The sequence below is a fragment of the Dreissena polymorpha genome, chromosome 4 (genome assembly GCF_020536995.1).
Source record: "Dreissena polymorpha isolate Duluth1 chromosome 4, UMN_Dpol_1.0, whole genome shotgun sequence".
In the NCBI taxonomy this organism is placed as follows: Eukaryota; Metazoa; Mollusca; class Bivalvia; order Myida; family Dreissenidae; genus Dreissena; species Dreissena polymorpha.
This window is the reverse complement of record NC_068358.1, coordinates 76,542,196-76,564,468: the sequence shown is the minus strand read 5'-3', so window position 1 is coordinate 76,564,468 and position 22,273 is coordinate 76,542,196. Positions and strand designations below refer to the sequence as shown.

Below are 22,273 nucleotides of genomic sequence, written 5' to 3'. Positions count from 1 at the left end.
AGTCTATATAGTGATATTTGTCTATTTGTTCCCGATTTTGTTAGTTTCTCATTAATATTCATGAATATGCAAATGAGATAAATATATAAGTTTGTCTTTAAAATAAAGCACAATGCGTAGCCTTTGTTTAAACACTAATTTGTTTGTATTACGATAAGATAAAATATGATAATGATGTGATATAAAGGCCCTGATCCGTTTTCCAATTTTGAGTGGCGGTTGCAATGAAAACTGGTCGATATGAAAACTTTCAATTGAGTTTATCTTTGAGGACAAGTGAAAAATTTACTAACATGAGTTACTGAACAACTTGGTATAGGTGAAAATTAATCCCAGGGGAGGTGCATGGAGACCCCTATTAGGGCATTGCCTACATAGCTCGATCAAATTGAATGTAAGAGCAGGGAACGACAACACTGACTGGCTATTGATAATAAACAACAAATTTCCTATAGTGGTTATCTCCCATAGTCCTAACTATGTTTCAAACAAAAATAAACTACAACTATGTTGTGCGATTTGCGAGGGATGCATATATTGTGGCCTCTATGCACAGAGCTTCAAGTCAAACTTGAATTTCATAAAGCAAGTACACTTATACAAAACCATCTATACTTACAAGTATAATTGATACAAATACTTGCATTATGTGCATACATGCATGTTCGTGTAAAATCTGCAGCAATTTTGTTGACTATAAACCATACAAAACCGTAAGTTTTCACTGGCTCAAGCTAAAAAAAGAAAATTAAATCGCAAACTGATTAAGAAATTAACTTGTATGATTACCTACAGATTTAACCTTATCTTCATCACAAGAATGGTAGCCGCCCAAAAACAACTCCTGTTTCTTTTCTCTGGTGGGAATAGCCGACCAAGAAGGAAATGTGTTATCGCAGCAATTCAATTTCCAATCAATTGGAATCAATTAGACCATGTGCGTTGATTTTAGTGCAAAACGGGTTTAGTGCGAAACGGGTTGTTAGACAAGTGTCAAATAGCAATAAGACAATCCAACCCGTGTTGCAATAAAATGATTGAAACGGCTTTATTGCAAAAGGGTTGTAATTAAAAAATTTAATTGCAATAGGACACTACAAGCCGTGTTGCAATAAATTTATTGCAAAACGGATTGTAACATATTCACGTTGACGACCTCGCTAGAAGTGATTGCGAATTTATTTTATTTCTATAAAAAGCCATAAGCAAACACACTTGCAAAACCGGTTTGTTTACTCATGTACCTCAGGACAAAAGAACTTCGCTTTACGTTCATCCGTGCCCATGCACTGAGTGGTGTATTTTATACAATGTAAAGCAATCCTTGTTATGTAACCAAATATAACGAAAACAACTTAACTCCCCAAATTATTCAGACGATAAGTTTTTATAACGATTTATAAATTTCAGATTTTTAATTCGTCAAAAGATGCATATGATGGATAGTTTAGAGCATGATCAATTTCATTATTACTGTTTCCTTGCAACTATCATAACTACAACGAACATTAACGAATGTTAATCACTGTTTTTTTTTTCAATTTTGTAAATTAACCAAAACGTAAAGTGGTCCCTTTTCATGTACTCTTCGGTTTCGTTTTTATATAAGTTTCAGTAAGCCAAATGCAAAACGATTTATTGACTTGATCAGCTTTGATAAAAGTATATACACATTTTTGTGTGATTGTACGTATATAACATCGGCATCTTTATCTAATGTTGTTTTATTTAAGTCGCCATATTAAGTGGTAAATGACATTAACATAAATTACACATATACAAAGTGCAGTTTATCTCATAATTAATTCAATTGATTTCGTTTTTAAGAATATTTATGTTTATTTCAATTATTTCATATTTCAAATTTAGAAACTAGCCAGCTTAAAGTTCGAACCGCCTGCGATAATCTAAGGAAAGGTTTAAGTCATCAAATACGTTAATGCATCCGCACCATCGCATTTTTAAATATTAAAGGTTTGGTAATTTATATAAATCTGCGTTTAATATCACATCATACTTACCTTCAGATTTTGTATCATAATTTACGTTTAAAATATATAACCCTGTCTAATTGCTAATTTTAAAATTGAATCGACCACTGAAACATTAAACAATAGTTTAATCACTAGCCGCAAGAGGCGTGGGCGCATTATAGAAAAGGAATTTCATCCGTTAATGAGTTCTTCAGCCTATGTTTCAATGTCATGTCCGCTGATTATCTCTTACGTTCTTTGACAGATTTTCATGAAACCTGCCTCACATGTTAATGCAGGTGGCGTGACTCAAAGTAAAAGTCGTACTTCGTGTTCAAATTATCAAACCTCCGTTGTCGTCTTCGTTCATATATATTCTATACACTTTCACGGATTTTTATGGAACTTCAATATTAACACCAGCGAAAACAATGCGCGGAAGGCAGGAATCCGATATTTCGTCACACCGTTAAGGTTGTGCTTCAATGATTTCAGCATCAATTGTCGTGTCCGCTCCATATCTCCTATACTTTCACGGATTTTAATTAACTTCAATATTAAGGCATTACAACAATGTGCAGAAGGCACGTCTGATATGCCATCTCACCGTCAAGATGGTATTTCAATGGTTTTCTCCTCAATACAATTGTCGTGTCCTCTCATTATTTCCTATACACTTTCAGGGATTTAAAAAAAACTTTACTTAAGTGTTCAGTTCATTTAGACGATATGCAGAAGGCATGAGTTAGTCATGATAACCTAAGGTCAAGGTCATATTTTAAGGTTAAAAGTTATGGCCTTTATTTGTGAGTCAACTCCATACCTCCTATACTCAGTAAAGAATTTTACAAGAACTTGGCTGACGCGTTAAGTTCATAGAAACGAAGTGATGACGGAATTGAGTTTTTCTTCAAACTCAATACCATTACTTTAAGGTCAACTGTTTTAGCCTTCATCGTCGTATCCGCATAATATCTTATATAACCTCTGAAGCGTTTTAATGAAATTTGGTTACAATCATATGGTACTTGGACGATGTGCAAACTGCAAAAGTAAGTCTCACCGGCTATAGTACGACCTCTTGTGAATTGTTTGCATTGTCAAAGTTTTCAGTTAGGCAAGGGCCACCTAAAGCAGTGCAGGGGATTCCATATAGTCTGCAGACGACTCATGGGGACTTACATTATACAGAACAGTTACAGTGGATGATTTTCAATAATTCTTCAGGTGCATCATTGTTTTGGGTCATGAGTGGACCTAAGTGTTCATTTTCCTGTTTCCAACCCCGAAATCAAACATCTGAAAGTGTTTTTTCCAAACGGCCGCCGAGATGGCTGCCAAAACCAATTAATGATCATAACTATGCAATGCCTTACTCAAAAGTGGCGATTTTGGTGTCTATAACTTGGTTTTCGGGGACAAAGAACACATTAGATCAACAAGCATAGTGTAAGTTAATTATTTTACGCATAAATCCAAGATAGCGTCCAAAAAGGCCTATTTTATTAATGCAGATTTCTTTTCTTCAAATGAAACTTGTTGCTTTGCATCCCAATGAAGTTTCTGACCGACCCTCATCATTAAGAGGTGCAGCTCTAGTCGAAAAATACTTAATAAATCTACTGTAATATGAACAAAATTGAGCAAAACGTCTGGCTTAAGTCAAGTTCTTTGGCACTGGTATTCAATTTTAACAGCATTTCGTTTTACTCTTTTCTGGCAGATTGTAAATCCAAGAAATTGTACAGAAGTTTGAAATAGTTCACATTTTTCAGGTTTAAGCTTTAATCTTGCTTCCATTAAAGTTTGAAACATTTCACACAATCGTTGTAGCTGCTCAGTGAAATCTTTTCCAAAAGTGATAAGGTCACCTTAATATATTAATATAGAATTCCACTGTATTCCCCGAAATATAGATTCCATGCAACGCTGAAATGTGGCTGTTGAGTTGGACAGTCCCATCGGTAAATTTACATATTCATATAAGCCATTTCTGCTTGTACAGAATGCTCTCTTTGCTAGGACTTTTTCATCAACCTCTATTCGCAATAATCACGAGGCTAAATCACAAGTACTAAAATATGTAGCCCGTCCAAACTGTCCAAGCACTCATCTATTCTATGTAGTGGGTACGAATCTTTAACAGTTATATTGTTTAGCAGACTGTAATCTATGCAAGCCCTTGTACCACAACCTCGCTTTTTAACAAAACGCATCGGAAATTACCATGGACTGTTACTCTCCCGTATAACTCCTGAGTAAAGTTGATGTTGAATTATTTGATCCTCTTCAACTTCAAATGCTTTTGGTACGCGCCTTGGCGGTAACTTTATTGGTCTATGATTTCCTTCATTAATGGTATGGTTCACAACATTGTTGCGCCCCAAATCACAAGGTCCACTGAAAAATATTGACTTAAATTTATTTAATAAGTTCACTAGTGCAATTTTCTGCTTATCTTAAAGTTCTCTACTGGAACGGTGATATAAGTCCTGTAGAGGTTTACACCAAGTTGACATTATGACCTTTGTGGCTGAAATAACTTTGCAAGAAAATTGTGAACACGGTGAGCTTTCTTCTTTTCCTTTTGGAAATCCCATAAGATCACGCTCTTAAAGTCCCTAAGCATATCCTAGTGTATAACCTTTATTAATTGTGCCACTTTCAAGTGATGCGTCAATTATCCGTATCGAGAATTGATATCCATTATTCACCTTGTCTGCATTGAATATATTATTTCCTTAAAAAAGTTCATCACTTATGTCCTTATTAGGCAGTGATATTTTCACACACTGACCTAATATTGATTATTTTATACCACTACTTGCTTTTATTCCTGATATTAAGCATTCAGATTCTGGGGGAAATGAAAAGTCCTTCTCACATGTTACTCGAACAGCTTTCAATGGTACATTTTCTGTGACAGTTTCATATTTTTGCCATTCAATTTGAGTCCATTTTTTCTCAAATTATAATTTAAGTTATACAGAAAGTCTGAACAAAGTAAGCCATCTTCCCTAATGTTTGCTATAAATATATCCCACTGAAAACTGCCCTTTCCAATTTTGATATCTATGGTCGCAATTCCATCAACTTGTAAGAGACCATAATCAGCTGCCTCAAGTCTAAGTGACGGATCCACAGGATGTATTTCTGGCCTTAAATGGTCGGAATTTTTATTTAAGCCTCTATAACGCTCAAAATCAACGAACATTTCGTACAACATTTCGTAAAATAAAGTTAAACAATTAAAAATCAGTGTTCCTTATGGCAATGGCCAAACTTTCAACGCCAGATGCGGTCTGGTAAAATATATGTTTGCAGATACAAAATGCTCGTTTTTATTATTGTTTTGCATATTTAATTAGATTTTAATTTTCCGTAACGATATCTATTCATACGACACATGAACACTAACATGGTACCATGTTATTGTTCGTTTGTCGTATGAATAGATATATTCGCGCGAAATTGAAATGGAATTAATTGTGTCACAAATAAATAAAAGCGAGCATTTTGTTTCTACAAAAATATATGCAATCATACTACATCTAGCGTTGAAATTGTGGCTATTGCTATTAAGAACACTGATTGTTTAGGTGTTAACTTTATTTTACGAAATACTTCACGAATTTTTCTTTGATTTTGAGCGTTATAGAGGCTTTAAAAACTGCCGTCGAAATTATTGTTGCACAGGCCCCAGTATCAAAAACAAAATGGCAAGAAGCATCACAAACAATTGTTTTTAGTAAAAACAATGTGCCTAACATAATTCCTCTACACTTCAGTATTCTGGAGCTTGTTTTGGGTGGGACCAATACAGGGCCGTTTGTTTTAGTCCTACCTAGTTTAACTTCTTATTTACATTTCTGTCACGTTTGGTTATTGTCATCTTGTGGACAACTTCTTGTTATATGACCTGCCTCTCCAGATTTGTAACACACGATATCCGTTAAAGTAGCTCTTGCAAACTCGTTTTTGGTTGCTGTCTCAGTTGTTAAATCACCTGCCCATCTTGAATTTGTTTAGCTACGATATCAATTTTTTCCCGATTGAAGATTTTATATCCCTGCCAAACATCTGAAGCCTACTTTCCGTAACATAGTCAGATGAAGTTGGCTTTCCTGTCGCATGTACCTCTCTGACTCTAGCACCTCTCTTCGATCAGTTCATCCCTCAGACTGTTTTAAGTCTCAAGGATTGTTCTCGCTTTCTCAATAGCATTGGGATCCTTCATGTCGATGTTAAGTGCTGCCTGCTGATCATGCAAGCCCTTTATAAAATAACGGATGTTTATCGTTTCCCTTGTAATGGTATAAGCTGTTGGATAGCCTTTTATCACCAGCTTAAGTATATCCGAAACATACTCAGCCCCATTTTCCTTGGGTTAGAGCTTACGGCTTTCTAATTCGGGATGTTCCTTATATCTGGTATCCAGCCCTAGCATCAATTTTTTATATGATGCTGTTGTTTTAAAGCTTTGAATGGCTTTACTAAGCTCTTCCTCAAAGGTTTTCCATCAAACTGAACTTGACGTGGCATTGGTATATCGTGCCCTTTTCTCTTATGAGCATAACGGTTTTCCAAGACCTTATTCCTGAAAGTTTTATTTGCCTTTGACAAAATTTCTAATTTCTTCATCTTTTTCAGAACTTATTCGATTTATTTTCTCCTGATATCTGTCTCATACAAAAGTCCTTTTCCTGGTAGATTCCTGTAGAGTTCTCTCCCTTGTTTCTTCAAAAAACATCGCTGCGTTAATTCCAAGATCTGATGACAAAGGTCATCCTCTACACTATTATCATTCTGAGGATCCGGCGACCCTTCTTGGTTCTCTGGAACACGCTTAGGTGGCGTCTTGTGCTTCAAAAATTCTATAACAATTCCATATATGTCAACTGATATTCCGGAAATATTGAGCTTTATAAAATGAACTTCTCCTTAAAACACTTTGAAATAATTGTTCTCTTATCTCACTCTGTTGTAACACACTAATGAACAAATATTTTATTTTCCTGTAAGTCCACCAGGAAATTAATTATTATGATGATTATACATCCTTTGAAGCGATATGGCTGGCTAGCAGTGCTACATCAGCCTTCAATTGATTAATTTCCTTCATCAAATCTGTAATTGTGTTGTCCCTCTCACTGAATTGGTTGTAAACAACACTCAAATAAATTTTGAATTCAAGCTGGAAATAATGTATAGTAATGCGTAGTTCCTAACTGATTTCCCCTTATGGTATTTCAATCTTATTTAATTCTTCCATTTTCTTAATATTTTTGAAGATCCACTACATATTTCAATAAAACTCCGGAAGAATGTTGAAGTCCAAATCCCCACCGCTGGCCAACAGCGTAACCGTTCTTTACTTTTACTCATAAGGCCTCGCAAATTGTTCATTAAACATATTTTCTCTGCCATCAGCACTATTTTTGTGCATTTAATAATTCTTCGAACTTTCTACTAAAGCTAGAATATATGACGTTAAGCATTGTTCTGCTTTATTTTTACACTATTTATACACACATCTAACATATTCTTACACCAAAATATACATTATTTACAGAAAGAAAACAACCCAGAACTCGCCTGTCACATTGTCCTCAAAAAGTCCAAAGTCAATCCAAAGCCCCCGTTTACAAGTTTACCAGGCCTTTAATAGTCCCTGTCAAAAAATAGCTGAGACGGCAGGGAAAGGTTACATTACTGCCGTGACAATAATAGTTTCGACAGGGAAAAAGTTACATCACTGTCGGAAAACAAAAGTGACTGCAGAGATAAAACTATCCATGTTCGATCGACAAATCTATATACACGCTTAAACATTACTTGCCAACAGCCATGTTTTAATAGCCGGAATATATGAGTCATTGATAAAATCTAGAAAAACAATATTCTTTTAAATCCACCAAGATAGAAATATTGATTGCAGTTTTAAAGTAAGTATATTCTAAGTTTAAATGACTTTTACTATCAAACAATTATATCAAAACATTGTGTAATAATTTAAGAATTGCAAAACTAGTTATGATCATCAATAAGTTTTGGTGGCCATATCGGCTGCCATTTAAAAAAAAACAACCTAACAGTTCGATTTCAGTATTGATATGTTATTAAGGACTTTCAAGCCTACCAGGGTCATATTAAATATCTTTAGTAGCAACTGTTTGGTGATGATGTTAGATTTTTTTTCAAATAACGACCCGCAAAACTACAAAACGCAACCAACTTAAAAAATTGTGTATTCATTCTTCTGAAGATTAGTTAATAAAGATAAACGCTAATTACCCCAACCAACATTTGTCCTATGAAAACGACATTTTTTGTTTAAGATAATTGATTTTGCATTGCCGTGCTACGTGTTTCATGTTTGCATCAAGTCTAATGACTAGAATAAGTGAGCATTATGTATTGCAATCACCCTTGCTAGAACTTATTATGTTTCATAATACCCTTATTGTCTGAAATGTGGTATCAAGTACATGTATTGCAGACACTTAAACAGACGCAATAAGTTTCTACAGAAAGTTTAAGAAGACTAGCTCCCATACAAAAACATGTGTATATGTACACAGAGGGACGGATAGGATTGGACTTAAGTAATAAGTATTTGTTTATTTATAAGTGTTTGGACCTGCGGAATACTGTGAATCTGTAGCTGGATATATGCTTCAACTGATGGACCACCTCTTTTTATGTACAGATGTGTTTACGGGTTTTAATTTTAGATTTTCTTACCTGTTTTGTGAAATCCGAGCATCTATTTTTCTTGTTTATGACAGAGAGGTAGCCAAGAATGAGCAGATTGGCAGCATTTTGACAGAAAGTCAACCGATATGCTTCTACACCGTACGCATGGGCACAGATCGATAAACTCGGTCTAAATGATATGTAATTAATACAATTGTGTCATTCTCGCTTTTTGATACTGTGTGCAAGGCGTGCAATTCAAAACTAAACTTTCTATTGAAGATTATTCTGAATTGGTACAATGGATATCAAAACAAAATCACAATCCAATATTTGTATAGGAAAACGTATAACAAGAATAGCGAAACTTCCATTATAATAAAATTCGTATTATTTAATATTAAATGAATTGTCGTATTTGGAATGCTTCTTTCCAATGAGTTATTTGTGCTGTATATTTATTTGACGATCTGTTTTAGGAAATCAGTACAGAACAAGTCATTGTCATTACGACATGTCCAGTTACTTAAAAGGCCAACTATCTATGAATATATGGACGTTTTCTCTGCCATGTTCCCAGGTTGAATTATGTTCCGTAGTGTTGTTTTGCCATATGTTGTGTCTGTTATAGTTTGTTGAATAATTGACTAAAGGAAAAAATCTCTTCTAGCGATGACTCAATGTTTTTGTCTATATGCCTGAACTTTCAATAAAAACGACTTAAACATGGACTTTTCATGTCGCATAGTACATAATATTGTTAACAACTCCTGTCTGAACTGATTAATCAATTAACATTGTAAGATAATGATTCACTTTACATATGATATAATTCATCAGACCACAATAAAAATAAGTATGTTAATATGCATCTGAACTTAAATGTGCTTAACTTACACGTGATTTCAAATTTAAAGGTATTTTTTAATATTCGATATGAATTTAGCTGCATGCATAATGTGGAATATTTAACGCTACTTTATATATAGCTAAATATATTTTGATATTACCTTCATATTACAATGTTGAAAACAAGTGCATTAAATTAAATTAAAGTCGCTCTGAATAATTGGTTTACTAAATGAAAGTGGTTAAGCGATCCCGGGTAATGCTATATTGCATAGATATTTGACAACTTTAATAATATATTCATTTCAATAATTTTACCATATAGACAAATATTGTAAGCATTGTCTGGGTCGTCATGTACTGTTAGACTCGTATAATGGATGTCTTTCAGCCAATCAGAAAACTACCTTGAGAGTGTGGAAATACCCGATTATTATTGCACACATTGTAAATACGTTCAGCCAATCAGTGAGTTACCTTGAGAAAATTGAAATCATCCGCTTATTGATGCACCCGTTATAAATACGTTCAGCCAATCAACGAATTACCTTGAGAAAAATGGAAATAACCCGCAGATTCATGTTACAATGTTCACATCCGTTTACCATATCAAAGCAAAATAAGATAAGTTGTGGTTTGTTGTGAAATATTTAATGATGATTCATAATATGAAATCAAATCACAACAAGTTGACCTGTTTATTGACAAAATAACCAGTAATTGCAATAGGAAAATCATTTAAAAATGCATATCATATATAATAATATCGCATTGTGTTTCCCTATAGCATAGTATATATATATTTAAGAAATTATATTTCATGTAATGTTGTTTATCATTGTTCAATGGATTATACCTAGAGTATGGCTAAAGTTTCCATGGGAAAGTGATTTGCGTCAGTTACTAGTATCCCAGTCTTTAAAGGGACCTTTTCACAGATTTTGGCATGTATTGAAGTTTGTCAATAAATGTTTTATATTGATAAATATAAACATTGGGTATAAAAAGCTCAAGGAAATAAATCAAGAATAAAATCATAAATAGAACAAAAGTAACCATGCCCTCAACTGGGCTCGACCACTGACGTCTGGAGTAAAAGTCTATCGCTTAGACCACTCGGCCATCCTTGCTCATAGAATGAGTGATGTGTTGTATAATTTATATAAGCAATCCTCGTAGTATCACAAAATATAACGATAACAGCAGAACTCTCACAATTATTCAATCGTTTCGAATTTCAACGCTTTATAATGTTCAGGTTTTTAAATCGTAAAAAGATGCATGTAATGAATATCTTAGAGCATGTTAAATGTTCAGTATAACTATTTCCTCACAAATATCATAACTACAACGAAAATTTGCGAATCTGAAACATTTTTTTATTTTGTCAATTAACCCAAACATGAAAAGGGACCTTTAAGATACATGTACAACAAAAGGTATAGTTTTAATTCGCGTTGTCGAAAACATGTGTCCGCATCAGTTGTTGTTTGCCCACTTTATAATTCTAACGGACAATGTTGGAGGGAGAAATATATAGCCTATATTTATATGAGATTTGTATTTTTGTAACCTGTGCTTTATTTAGTATCTTATTATAAAGAGTCTATAATAGGGATTGTCTGAATATTTGTTAGATATTGTCCGCATGAGGAACGAAATCCTTCATTGATGAGTAATATAGTCATCGCCATCAACATTCGAAGAACCTGATTATTGAATGAAACTAGTCTCCGAGTTGTTGTATAATGATTATAGAGATTAACAAACTTTAAACACACATATTCCGATTTTAAACAGCTATTCCAATTATTGCGTTTTATTTAGCATATTTTGTTTTGCGTACAGTTAAATAGGCACTAGACAAAATATTTTACATTATGATCATGTTCATTTTAAACGTAAACTTGGTCATAAGTCTCTAACCAAAATCGCGTTGTTAAACCCATCATAAACAACACATTAATGACGGCCCCAACAGGCATTCATATCAACATAGTGAAGTCACTGACAATGCTACACTTGGCAATCATTGTTTTATGCCTCATATACTTACATGAAGACAACAGCTAATTAACGTACCCAATGGTTATTCATAAAACAGATGCAGACTACCCGTACATTCAGTCTCGTGGATGAATTGTTAGAGTAATATCATGATTTGTAGTTTATGAGATATGTTTCATAAGAATGATATGTCACTCAACATATGAAACGTAATGTCAAGAAGCAATTGGTTTTTGGAGGACTTTAATTGGTATTATAATTATGAATCGAATGAAATCAAAATGTCATTTATGCAAGTAATATTCAATATCTATGGACACTTATATATTGCATCAAAACCAATAAGCCTACATATCTGAAAAAGGAAACCTCATAAATGCGTCCCAACTTTCATCCAGATAATTTACCCGTTTGACAATTCAGTAGAAATCAAACCATCTACATAAGTTGCCTTTAAAGATGACTCAGTTAAAAGGCACTGGGTTACCTTCAATTTCAAAACGACGATATCATTTACAACTAGTATGCAATTATTGGTTTACATTGTAAAATAGAACACGGAAGCGATTTGGTGCATAACATTTGTATTTACGAAAAACCCGTGTTAATACAGTGCACATGTCACGTAGCCAATTTAGTGCAGTAAACAACAATTGGTTGCAAAATGCTAAGGCCATTGTTCATTTATTATTTATATTCCATAAATAAAAGACTAAGAAGTTAACATAAAGACTGGCTAGTTTCAATATTCCCTTATGTGTTGATTAATTTCGAAATAGTGCAACCTCCAATTTAACAAAGTCCACAAATATATCTCGCGCCAGAAAAAAACTTGTGTTACAGAATTAGCGTATGCTACTAGAACATCATTTGAGAGGAATACCAATGCAATTAATACCAGAAATAATTAACCAAGCCATATAAGAATCAACATACATTTCATATTAAAAACGAGAGTTTTTTTAAGACAATTAGGCAAAATCAATCTAAAATGCTTTGGCAAAAACACCTAATATATCCACCCCCACAGCGTATGCAGATGCAATCAATAAGTCGCAATAACACGTGTTGATTTCATGCGCAATAAATCCTGTCGCACAGAAATAGTAAACTCAGCCAAGATCACGGTGACCTAGTACAAACAAGTCATACGTTCCAAAACATGTTGACACCTAATGCAATCATCTGTGAATGAAATTTCTATAAAAAGGGTTGCAGAATTAAAGCAGATTCAAACCGACAAAAGACTTTCGAAACAACGCAGAAGACTTACAGATGAAACTCACACTAGGTATGGAGGAGGCAAAGACCAGCTATCCAGTGACCATCTCACAAGTAAAGTTCATGTTCTTATTATCTAATTCTTAAAAATTATTATTCTTATTCTTAATGTGTTTTGTGAATCTTGAAATACGAAACGAAAAGAATTCTGAAAACGGTGAGAAGTCAATTGAAAAAAAACGTGTACAGCTTAAACTTTAAAAATAAAAACAATTATTGTACAGAGTTGTTATATTGTTATGAGTGCCATTTTTGCAAAGTGTTTCAATAACCCATGGAATAAATTCCATACAGCCAGGGGATTTGCAGAAAGGCAAACCGAAGTTCGTACGAAATGTTGCGATTGCCTTCATCGGATTTGTGTTAGTGGCAGTCGTCATTGTGGTGGCCGTGTACTTTGGCATCAGGCTTACTAAGGATACGTACCAGGTAATTCTAAATTAAACAGTCTATCAAATAACAAAGCCGCACCGTATATTATTTAACTTAATGTGGATGTTGTATTTTATCCCTGGTTTATATGTTATTATCACTCAAGCATGACTCGTTTTAGTGACGTCAATAAATATATCCGTAAATCATTTTTCATCAGTCCGCGTCGATGTATTTGAAATAACTGTCAAGTGCCAGTTGCTGTTTACTAATAAACTAAATTTCAATCGGACGTTGGACACATATCAAAATACCATATTGAAATGAGATATAGAAACAAAAACAATTTGAAACAAATTAAACGAGCGTGTAATTTGAATACTCATGAAAGCACTAAATATAATTTGGGTAGCTTAAACAATCCTACGGATGTGCTTTTTATGCAATAACATGTGGATTTTATACATTAAATCACATCTGAGTATAAACGGATGTAAAAAGTATGTTTTCAGTTAATGTGTTACCACTTTTTATGAATAATTATAACGTATGTCGGTTCCCGCGATATCATGTTCATAACCCTTTCCATCTCCAGGAGGCGTGGCACACTTTCCGAGACAAAGAAGGTCATTACATGGAGGAGAAAGTGAACAAGACCAAGGACATGACCGAGATACACGTTCCCAACAGCGTCCATGTCATCTATGACTACGTTAACGTGAGTTTTGACTATACAAGCGTTTCATCATTTGCAGTGCATGACTCCATAATGTGATTAAAATTGAATTGTTTACCTCTTAAATTCCATTTGTGTGAGAATAGTAAAAAACAGTATTCTTCCAGTATTTTTAGTAACATCTGCTGTTTTGTTTACGGATGTACAATAAGCGTATTTAATAACTGACTTACATGCGAATGAATTGATTCATACACACCGGAACTCCAAATAATTGATAAGTGTCTATTCCTTATAAATCGAGCATTAATTGTTCTTTTATTTAACAGGGAATATCAGTTGAGCGTTTCACTGACGTCCAGACAAAGATACGGGGACCGTGCTATGTCCGATTCCTCAATAGCAGCAAGACCAACATCTCCCCCGACACTGACCAGACAACAGATGTAAGTTCTTCAATCACGGAGATGTAATCCTTCTATTTTGGTCATAACGCTTACAATTTAAAATACACAATAAAAAGTATTGTCATATATCCATATTAAATTGATATAACAATGATAATATATATGCCATGTAGGATGCTGGCCCCTATGACAACAAGGTGGAATCGCAACACTGGAAGTTAACAGACCGGAAAGTGCCATCTTATCTGACGTCAGCACCACGTGTCCAGGAAATGTGCAAGGACACTGACATCTTCTGGATGGAGGGTAAGTTCTTCGAATGCCTCATTAAACTGTCTTCTGTCAAACAAGCTAAATAGTTAATTAATGACCAGCATTGTTTTAATGCCTAGACTAACATTCTGTATGTTACTTTAGGTTGCGTGAATTGATAGCTTTTGTCTGGGATGGTGATTGTTTTCAATTTAAGATGAACATGTTTTTTGTGTGTCTAGAAGTAATTGTTATAAATGCATGACTTTATTTCATACAGTTGATATTTCAGTTGTTTGTTGTATATGTAAAACTGTGTACAATATGTTCATTTATTAGTAAATCGTAATACTCATAAAACTACTTTTAGAGACATGAATAGAAGACTTTGTAATATGAAAAATGAGTTATGAAGATTGACAGCGTTATGTGTTCATTTAAACATGTTTGTATGCACTAGGAAATAAAGAGAATATTATGTGAGTATCTTTGTGTACGTGATTTATTCGACGAGTTGAATAAAGGTTTGCACGGGGCTTACCAAAAGAGTGGTCGAAGTACATGAAGTAGCATAAAAAGCAAAATTTATCGAACCCCTAAAGTTTCCTTCTATAAAATAATATAGTTGTAGGATATATTTAGCCATTGAGGAAATCTATTGACATTAACATTTCCAAAGGTTGTTGATGTGTTTGATCTAATTTCAAGAAGTGCCAGAGTCGTCAATACAGAAGAGGCAGGCATCAGGTTATCAATGTAACCTGATCATCTACAGGACATTTACCTACAATTGGGTTAGATACCTGTATAAGGAATGGGTGTGCTATTTATACGGGAGATATGCATTCAACTACTGGGAGCTATGGAGAATATCAGCGTAAGGTATATGCAGTCACATTTTACGATTATTAAACTATCTTCGGTGCTGTAGATTTTGAAACATGTTTCGAATATAATAAACATAATGTTTGGAATTAATACACTTGGAGACACTTCTAACGCATCACTTTTCAATCTTGAATATCTCAGTTACGAGTTAAGATATTGATTTAAAATTTTACATACGATCATTTGACTACGTTCTATGCAAGCTCACGATAAAATCATTCATCCGTGACGATTGGACGCTTCAGCATGTGAGGTAGGTGTGGTCCTATATTTTCGCACGTGAAAATGTTGAAACGCGATTTAATTCTAGTTTTATTTCAATTTAATTATTTAAGGTGGGTTCTTACATAAGGAAAACATAAAATTAATTTACAAAACAATATAGCTCGTATGAATATTCAGGAGCGCAATCGCGCACTTAACATTTTACAGGCTACCTTTCCCACTTGCTAAAGCGTCCGATCGTTACGAATGAATGATTGTATTGTTAGCTTGAATATACTGTAGTCAAATGATCACATGTGCAATTTTAAATAAAAATATTTACTCATTACTGAGACATGTAACTTTTAAAAGTGTTGCGTTAGAAAAATCACCAAGTGTAGTAAAAGGCGATATACATGTTATTCCAATTTAATTTCAATTTCATAATTCTAGGTAAGTTTTTACACAAGAACAACATAACATTAATTTAAGAAAAACATTATGGCTCGTATGAATATTTACGAGCGAAATTGCTCAATCGACATGTTGCAAGCCGGTCAGTTATTAAGACGTGTAAGTTTATGCGTTTTATTTTCACATTGTTATTATTTTACGTTGTACGAGTCTGCGAATTTGACTTTTGAAGTGACGTTTTTAATTTGTTAAGTTTTACATTTTGTTGTTTTTCAATTTCAATTAAATTTTCATGAGTTATTAGATATGTGTTGAATTATTCTTGGTCCAAATTTCAACACAATCCGATCAAAAATACGGGAGCTATATTGATATGATTAAGTGATGCGTTAGGAGTGTCTCTAAGTGTACAGTTTTAATTTATATATTTCAGCAAATCAGTGACGCAACAAATGACAAAAGGTCACCTTGAACGTGTTATGAATAGACCTGGAGAAGACCTTCCCTTCTCTATATCAATTGCTTAGAATCATATGTGCACTATGAGTTCAACGAACACCGTTTTGAAATGTATATAACATTCCCAAGACTTTTGTCTCTATATCCATTTAACTGTATTGATTAAAATGTCTTTTTAATTTTCAGCCTCATCTTGAAGTAAACTTAAACAATAAATCTTTAATAAACTTGCATGGGTATTACGGATCATGATTACACCTGTACCTTTATTTGTGTATTTGTATTTCTACCGAGATGTACATAATAATTATTATGTTTCCATATATCTTTTTTTAATAAACCTGTAGCTATAAGCTTTGCTGTTTTTTCTGACTGTGTGCGAGGAAGATGGCGATTAAATTGATGGCTATAATCATAACGCTTATTACAAAGATGATTATTATGGTAATGGAAAACGGCATGTACAACGTGTGTAGTGTTGTACATTTAGCATGGCAATATTCTTTCGAATACAGTGGAAATATCAGAGTGAAGTGTAGCTTCATAAACAAATAAATAGATTACATTTCACTAAACACACGAATAAATGTAATAAACATCGAACATATACAATAAACATATGTCTATATATCGTTCACGTATAAAACAATCTGACTCCAACAGAAAACAAAACGCAATAGTGAACCTCTTATTTCACCGCAATTAAAAAATGTATGAAAAGTGTTAACAGTTGTGAATTCTCATATAGCAGAGTGCACCGCATTATCCGTACCTATGATCAATTAAAACAGTATTCTATTAAACAAATGATTAAAATTGCAATGTTACGAATGTGTATACACTATGAATAAAAATGAAACAAAACGTTCAAAGAAATACGTATACGTACACTTAACACTAACTATCGAAAACATAACTAATGAGAGAAAGACTCGTATAAATTGATATGAACAATCAACTACATAACCATTTTCGCTTATTATGTTTTTATTATATATTTATTTTGAAAGTTAATTGATATATGAGTAAGCTTACCTCGCAGGACTCTTTTTATACGATAGGTTAAACCTGGCCATCATTAAAGGAAGACACGTGTCTTAAAGAATGAGAAACATCATAAGCTAAATAGAGATTTATTAAATTTATGAATAAAGCATAATCACAAAGAGATATTTTATATTTTTATAAAAACAGTGATATTAGACTATTTGTTTTTATGATAATGTTTACATTTATTGGCCTGTTTCAGGTAAAAGCAAATGTAAATAACATGTTGTTTGCACGGAAAATACCCATCGTTATGTCAAATGAAAAGTTAAATGTCAATGCTCATTTGATAAACATGCATTGTATAGGATATGCATGATAAAATAAGTTTGCAACGCATGGAGAAACCCGATGTTACTAAATGTTTAAACAAAAAAATATTGTTTCGCACGACAATTGATTCACTTTAGGTTTTTAAGAGTTGAATGATTTTTTTCGAAATACGAATAAATTACAAACTAATAGATAGCAAACATTCAAATAGATTCGTCCATCTTATGACATTCATAAATACAACATTTAACGAAAAGCATCGAACTTTTGATAATCGCCACACTGGGAAAACACGGCTAGTGTTTGTGAACAGTTTGACTTGGACGACAGAGTTAATTTTTATATTATATTGAATGGTGACTAAACAAATGAAAAGTGACATCAAATACTTTTTCCGCTCTACGAACACTTTAAATATAAACTTGAATCATACAAAGTACGAAGATATATAAATGTACGTTATACTGGTTTATTCTTAAACTGAATGTCAAACTTGTAATAAAAACAAATGGCTACTTCGATGCAGCATGTCTATAGGGCGATGTCGCGGATCCTCAGAAGACCACAACTTGGAGTACACAACTTATTCATTAAATAACTCCGAAACAAAGATTCTGCCTTCGTTAACGCGTACCGAATTGCACAATATCAATTGCGGTTCGTGAAATTGTTCGTCTTAACGTTGACCAATACCTGCCCAACAAAAATGGGAAATAACTCGAATATACGTACAATGTAGATCCAGAAGGGAACTTTCTCAACCAAGCTGGAGTTATTGAAGGCAGACATTTAATAATAGTTGATACTGAATACGGTTACTTTTTTGCCGATATAATAAGGATCCTGCTCTTAAGTAAATATATTCTATTACGCGAGCGAAGGGAGAAAGGAAACAACGCTAACGTCTTGAAAATTTTATCGATACGAGAGTTATTGACAAGAGCTGTCAGAAGACAGCGCGCTCGACTTTTCGAGTGCTTGACAGAATAATTGGGAAATAGTTCATATTCAAAAAAAGTCAAGGTAATATAGTCATATTCAAACTGGAAGAGGCCCATAATTGAAACATATTGATCGGTTATTTTCAAAAGAAGTGGTACATTATAGACGATTCTGAGTTCAGGTATATTTTGCACAGTCTATTGAACATTTATAAAGACATAAAACAAACTTATTAGATTATATTTAAAGATTGAAAGCAATAGCTTGGATGTGATGGTTGGACGGTCATTCAAAAAAAAAAAAAATATTTGTTGTTGTTTTTTACCATGTTTAAAAAAAATCATTTGTGTGTGTGTGGGGTGGAGAGAGGGAATAATGTGGGTGTGTGGTCATTTATTATATGATATTTCAAAAATAAGAAGAAAAAAATGAAAAAAAATAGGGGGGGATTCTGGAGTGGGGCCTGAGTATGGTTTGGGTGGAGTCCATTGTGGCATGTCAGGTAAGTGTTGTAAGTGTTGTTAGAGCTTTGTTCCACAGGTAGTCAGCGTGTGGCTATGATATTATTGAGTGAAATTATCATTTTGATTGATTTTGAGTTTGATACCTTGTAATATATATATATTTGAAAGTGAATTTTTTTTTAAGAAAAGTTGACTGTGCGTTATAATATGATTATTTATCATTCAAAATGATGTTTTCACTAATAAATATCATAGCCACATGCTAACCACCTGTACTTTGTTCGTGAAACACAATGCCCCCATACTGCGCCGCTTTAAAGCCATATACTTGACCTTTGACCAAGAAGGATGACCTTGACCTTTCATCACTCAAAAAATTAAGCTCCGTGAGATACGCATGCGTGCCAAATATCGAGTTGCTATCTTAAATATTGCCAAATTTGACCTTTGACCTGGAAGGATGACCTTGACCTTTCACCACTCAACATGTGCAGCTACATTAGAGAAACATGCACGCCAAATATCGAATTGCTATCTTCAATATTGAAAGATTTTACCTTTGACCTGGAAGGATGACCTTGACATTCACCACTTCAAATGTGCAGATCCATGAGATACGCATGCATGTCAAATATTGAGTTGCTATCTTCAATATTGCAAAATTTGACCTTGACCTTTGACCTTGAAGAATGAACATAACCTTTCACCACTCAAAATGTGCAGCTCCATGAGATACGCATGCAAGTCAAATATCGAGTTGCTATCTTTAATATTGCAAAATTTTACCTTTGACCTTGACCTTTGACCTTGAAGGATGACCTTGACCTTTCAGCACTCAAACTGTGCAGCTCTATGAGATGCACATGTATGCAAAATATCAAATTGCTATCTTCAATATGACAAAAGTTATAACCAATGTTAAAGTTTTCGAACGGACGGACAGACGCCATATATTCGACCTTTGACCTTGAAGGACGACCTTGTCCTTTCATCACTCAAAATGTGCATCTCCATTAGATACACATCCAAGCCAAATATCAAGTTGCTATCTTCAATATTGCAAAAGTTATGGCCAATGTTAAAGTTTTCGGACGTCACATACTATCGGACAGTTCAACTGCTACCGGGGGCATAAAAAAGGAAAAAACATATTTGGGGGGGGGGGGGAGTGGATTCTGGGGTGGGGCCTGGGGGATGGTTTGGGTGGAGTCCATTGTGGTTTGTCAGGTAAGCGTTGTTATGTCAAAGTATGAATCAAATCTGATCCTAAATAAAGAAGTTATGGCAATTTAAGCAAAATTTATTTATTTGACCTTGAGATTCAAGGTCATTCAAAGTTCAAGGTCAAAATCAACTTGCCAGGTACACTACCCTTATGATAGTAAGAAAGTGTTTGAAGTTTGAAAGCAATAGCATCTAAACACAACATTTAACAAAAATTCAAAGTTACTAAGTAAAAAAAGGGCCATAATTCCGTCAAAATGCCAACCAGAGTTATGCAACTTGTCCTGTACAGTCCCCTTATAATAGTTAGCGAATGTTCCAAGTCTGAAAGCAATAGCTATGATACTTTAGGTGTAAAATGGACCAAAACACACAACTTAACCAAATTTTCAATTTTCTAAGTAAAAAAGGGGCCATGATTCTGTCAAAATGCCAGTCAGAGTTACATAACTTTGCCTGCACAGTCCCTTTATGATAGTTCGTAAGTGTTGCAAGTATGAAAGCAATAGCTTTGTTACTTTAGGAATAAAGAGGACCTAAACACAAAACTTAACCAAATTTTCAATTTTCTAAGTATAAAAAGGGGCATAACTCTAAAACTAATGCTGACAGACTTATGCAACTTGACATACACAACTGTCTTATTGCCGTAAAGATTAATTCCAAGTTTGAGTTAATTATCTTTGATATTGTTAAAGTTATTTGACTTTATAAAAAACTTTCACCAACGCCGACGGCGACGCCGGGGCAAGTAGTATAGGTCTTTTTTTTTTCGAAAAGTCGAGCTAAAAAGTAAATAGAACGTTTATATTTTTAATTAACATTCGCAATTCAACGCACATGATAAAGTGGATCATTTGCCATATATAATGACAAATAACGTAGATTGAACATCTGAATAAAATGCGAATGTACAGAACAAAGTACTTAAAAAGTCGGCTTTCCTTTTTTTCTCGCATTCGTTTATCAACTTGAGGGCAGAACGAATTGACATATTGTAAGCAAGATCAGAAATGTTCAACATTGATTAATAATGTTACAGCCACGGATTAACCGAGCCCCCCCCCCCCCCCCACAGCCGCTAAAGCCTTTTTTTCGTGTAAGTTTTTTTTGTGAAGCCAACATGACCAGATGTTCCAATTTCCCCGATTTCCGACATAGAGGTGCCCCTACCAAACAAACTGTCTATTATCCATCGTCTGCATAATAGTAAGTATCATTTACATTAAATAAGCGTCTGGGTGATCTCGAAAATTGTTTTGATTGCAATTATACCAATTAACAATGTCAATGTGTTGTCATATGTCATAATCATTGGAACGTTAATTATATAAGTTGACGTTTCTTGCGGTATATAATACAGCGTTACGCGGCACTGTCTTCCTAACAATAAAGCCCGCTGGATGAATGTTGTGGTCCATCCAAAAAAAACAACAACACAGAGTCAGACTCGGAGCCAAAGTTGTTGAGTCTAAGGTTAGAATTTATTTAAAAAAATAATTTTGTATTATAGACACGGTGCTTATACCACGTGACTTTTTACGATCTGTGTTGGGAGAATAAAGCGCGACCCAGTTAACATACTTAATGATGTCTTTTGAAATATTTCACAATTTTTAATGGGATAAAATGGAGAGCCCGCTCATTAGTGAGGGTTTTTCTAAAGGTTATCATGATCTTTTTAAACAAATAAGTATTTTTGAGACACTGGCACTCAGCGATATTCCAGTGGACTCATTAATATAATCTGAGTCCAAAGCAATAAAGCTGTTTGTATCGGACAGGGAGACAAAGGATTCGGACAAGGAAGATGAGTAGTTTGGCAGACCGCATTTTGTACAGACC

At 34.0% G+C, this 22,273-nt stretch overlaps 1 protein-coding gene across 2 annotated transcripts in view; it reads left to right on the top strand.

The window, feature by feature from the left end:
- The first annotated feature begins 12,704 nt into the window (after positions 1–12,704).
- LOC127877450 (uncharacterized) overlaps positions 12,705–22,273 on the top strand; it is a 261,450-nt gene continuing 251,881 nt past the window's right edge. The window contains exons 1-7 of one of the 2 annotated variants that reach the window (XM_052423353.1): positions 12,705–12,860; positions 13,101–13,235; positions 13,774–13,896; positions 14,184–14,300; positions 14,435–14,567; positions 15,222–15,395; positions 16,453–16,831. In XM_052423353.1, the coding sequence (XP_052279313.1) occupies positions 12,801–12,860; positions 13,101–13,235; positions 13,774–13,896; positions 14,184–14,300; positions 14,435–14,567; positions 15,222–15,394 (741 nt within the window). In that variant the 5' untranslated portion in view covers positions 12,705–12,800 and the 3' untranslated portion in view covers position 15,395; positions 16,453–16,831. Of the gene's footprint in view, positions 12,861–13,100; positions 13,236–13,773; positions 13,897–14,183; positions 14,301–14,434; positions 14,568–15,221; positions 15,396–16,452; positions 16,832–22,273 lie in introns of those variants that run through there. The other variant, XM_052423354.1, reaches the window with a different exon arrangement.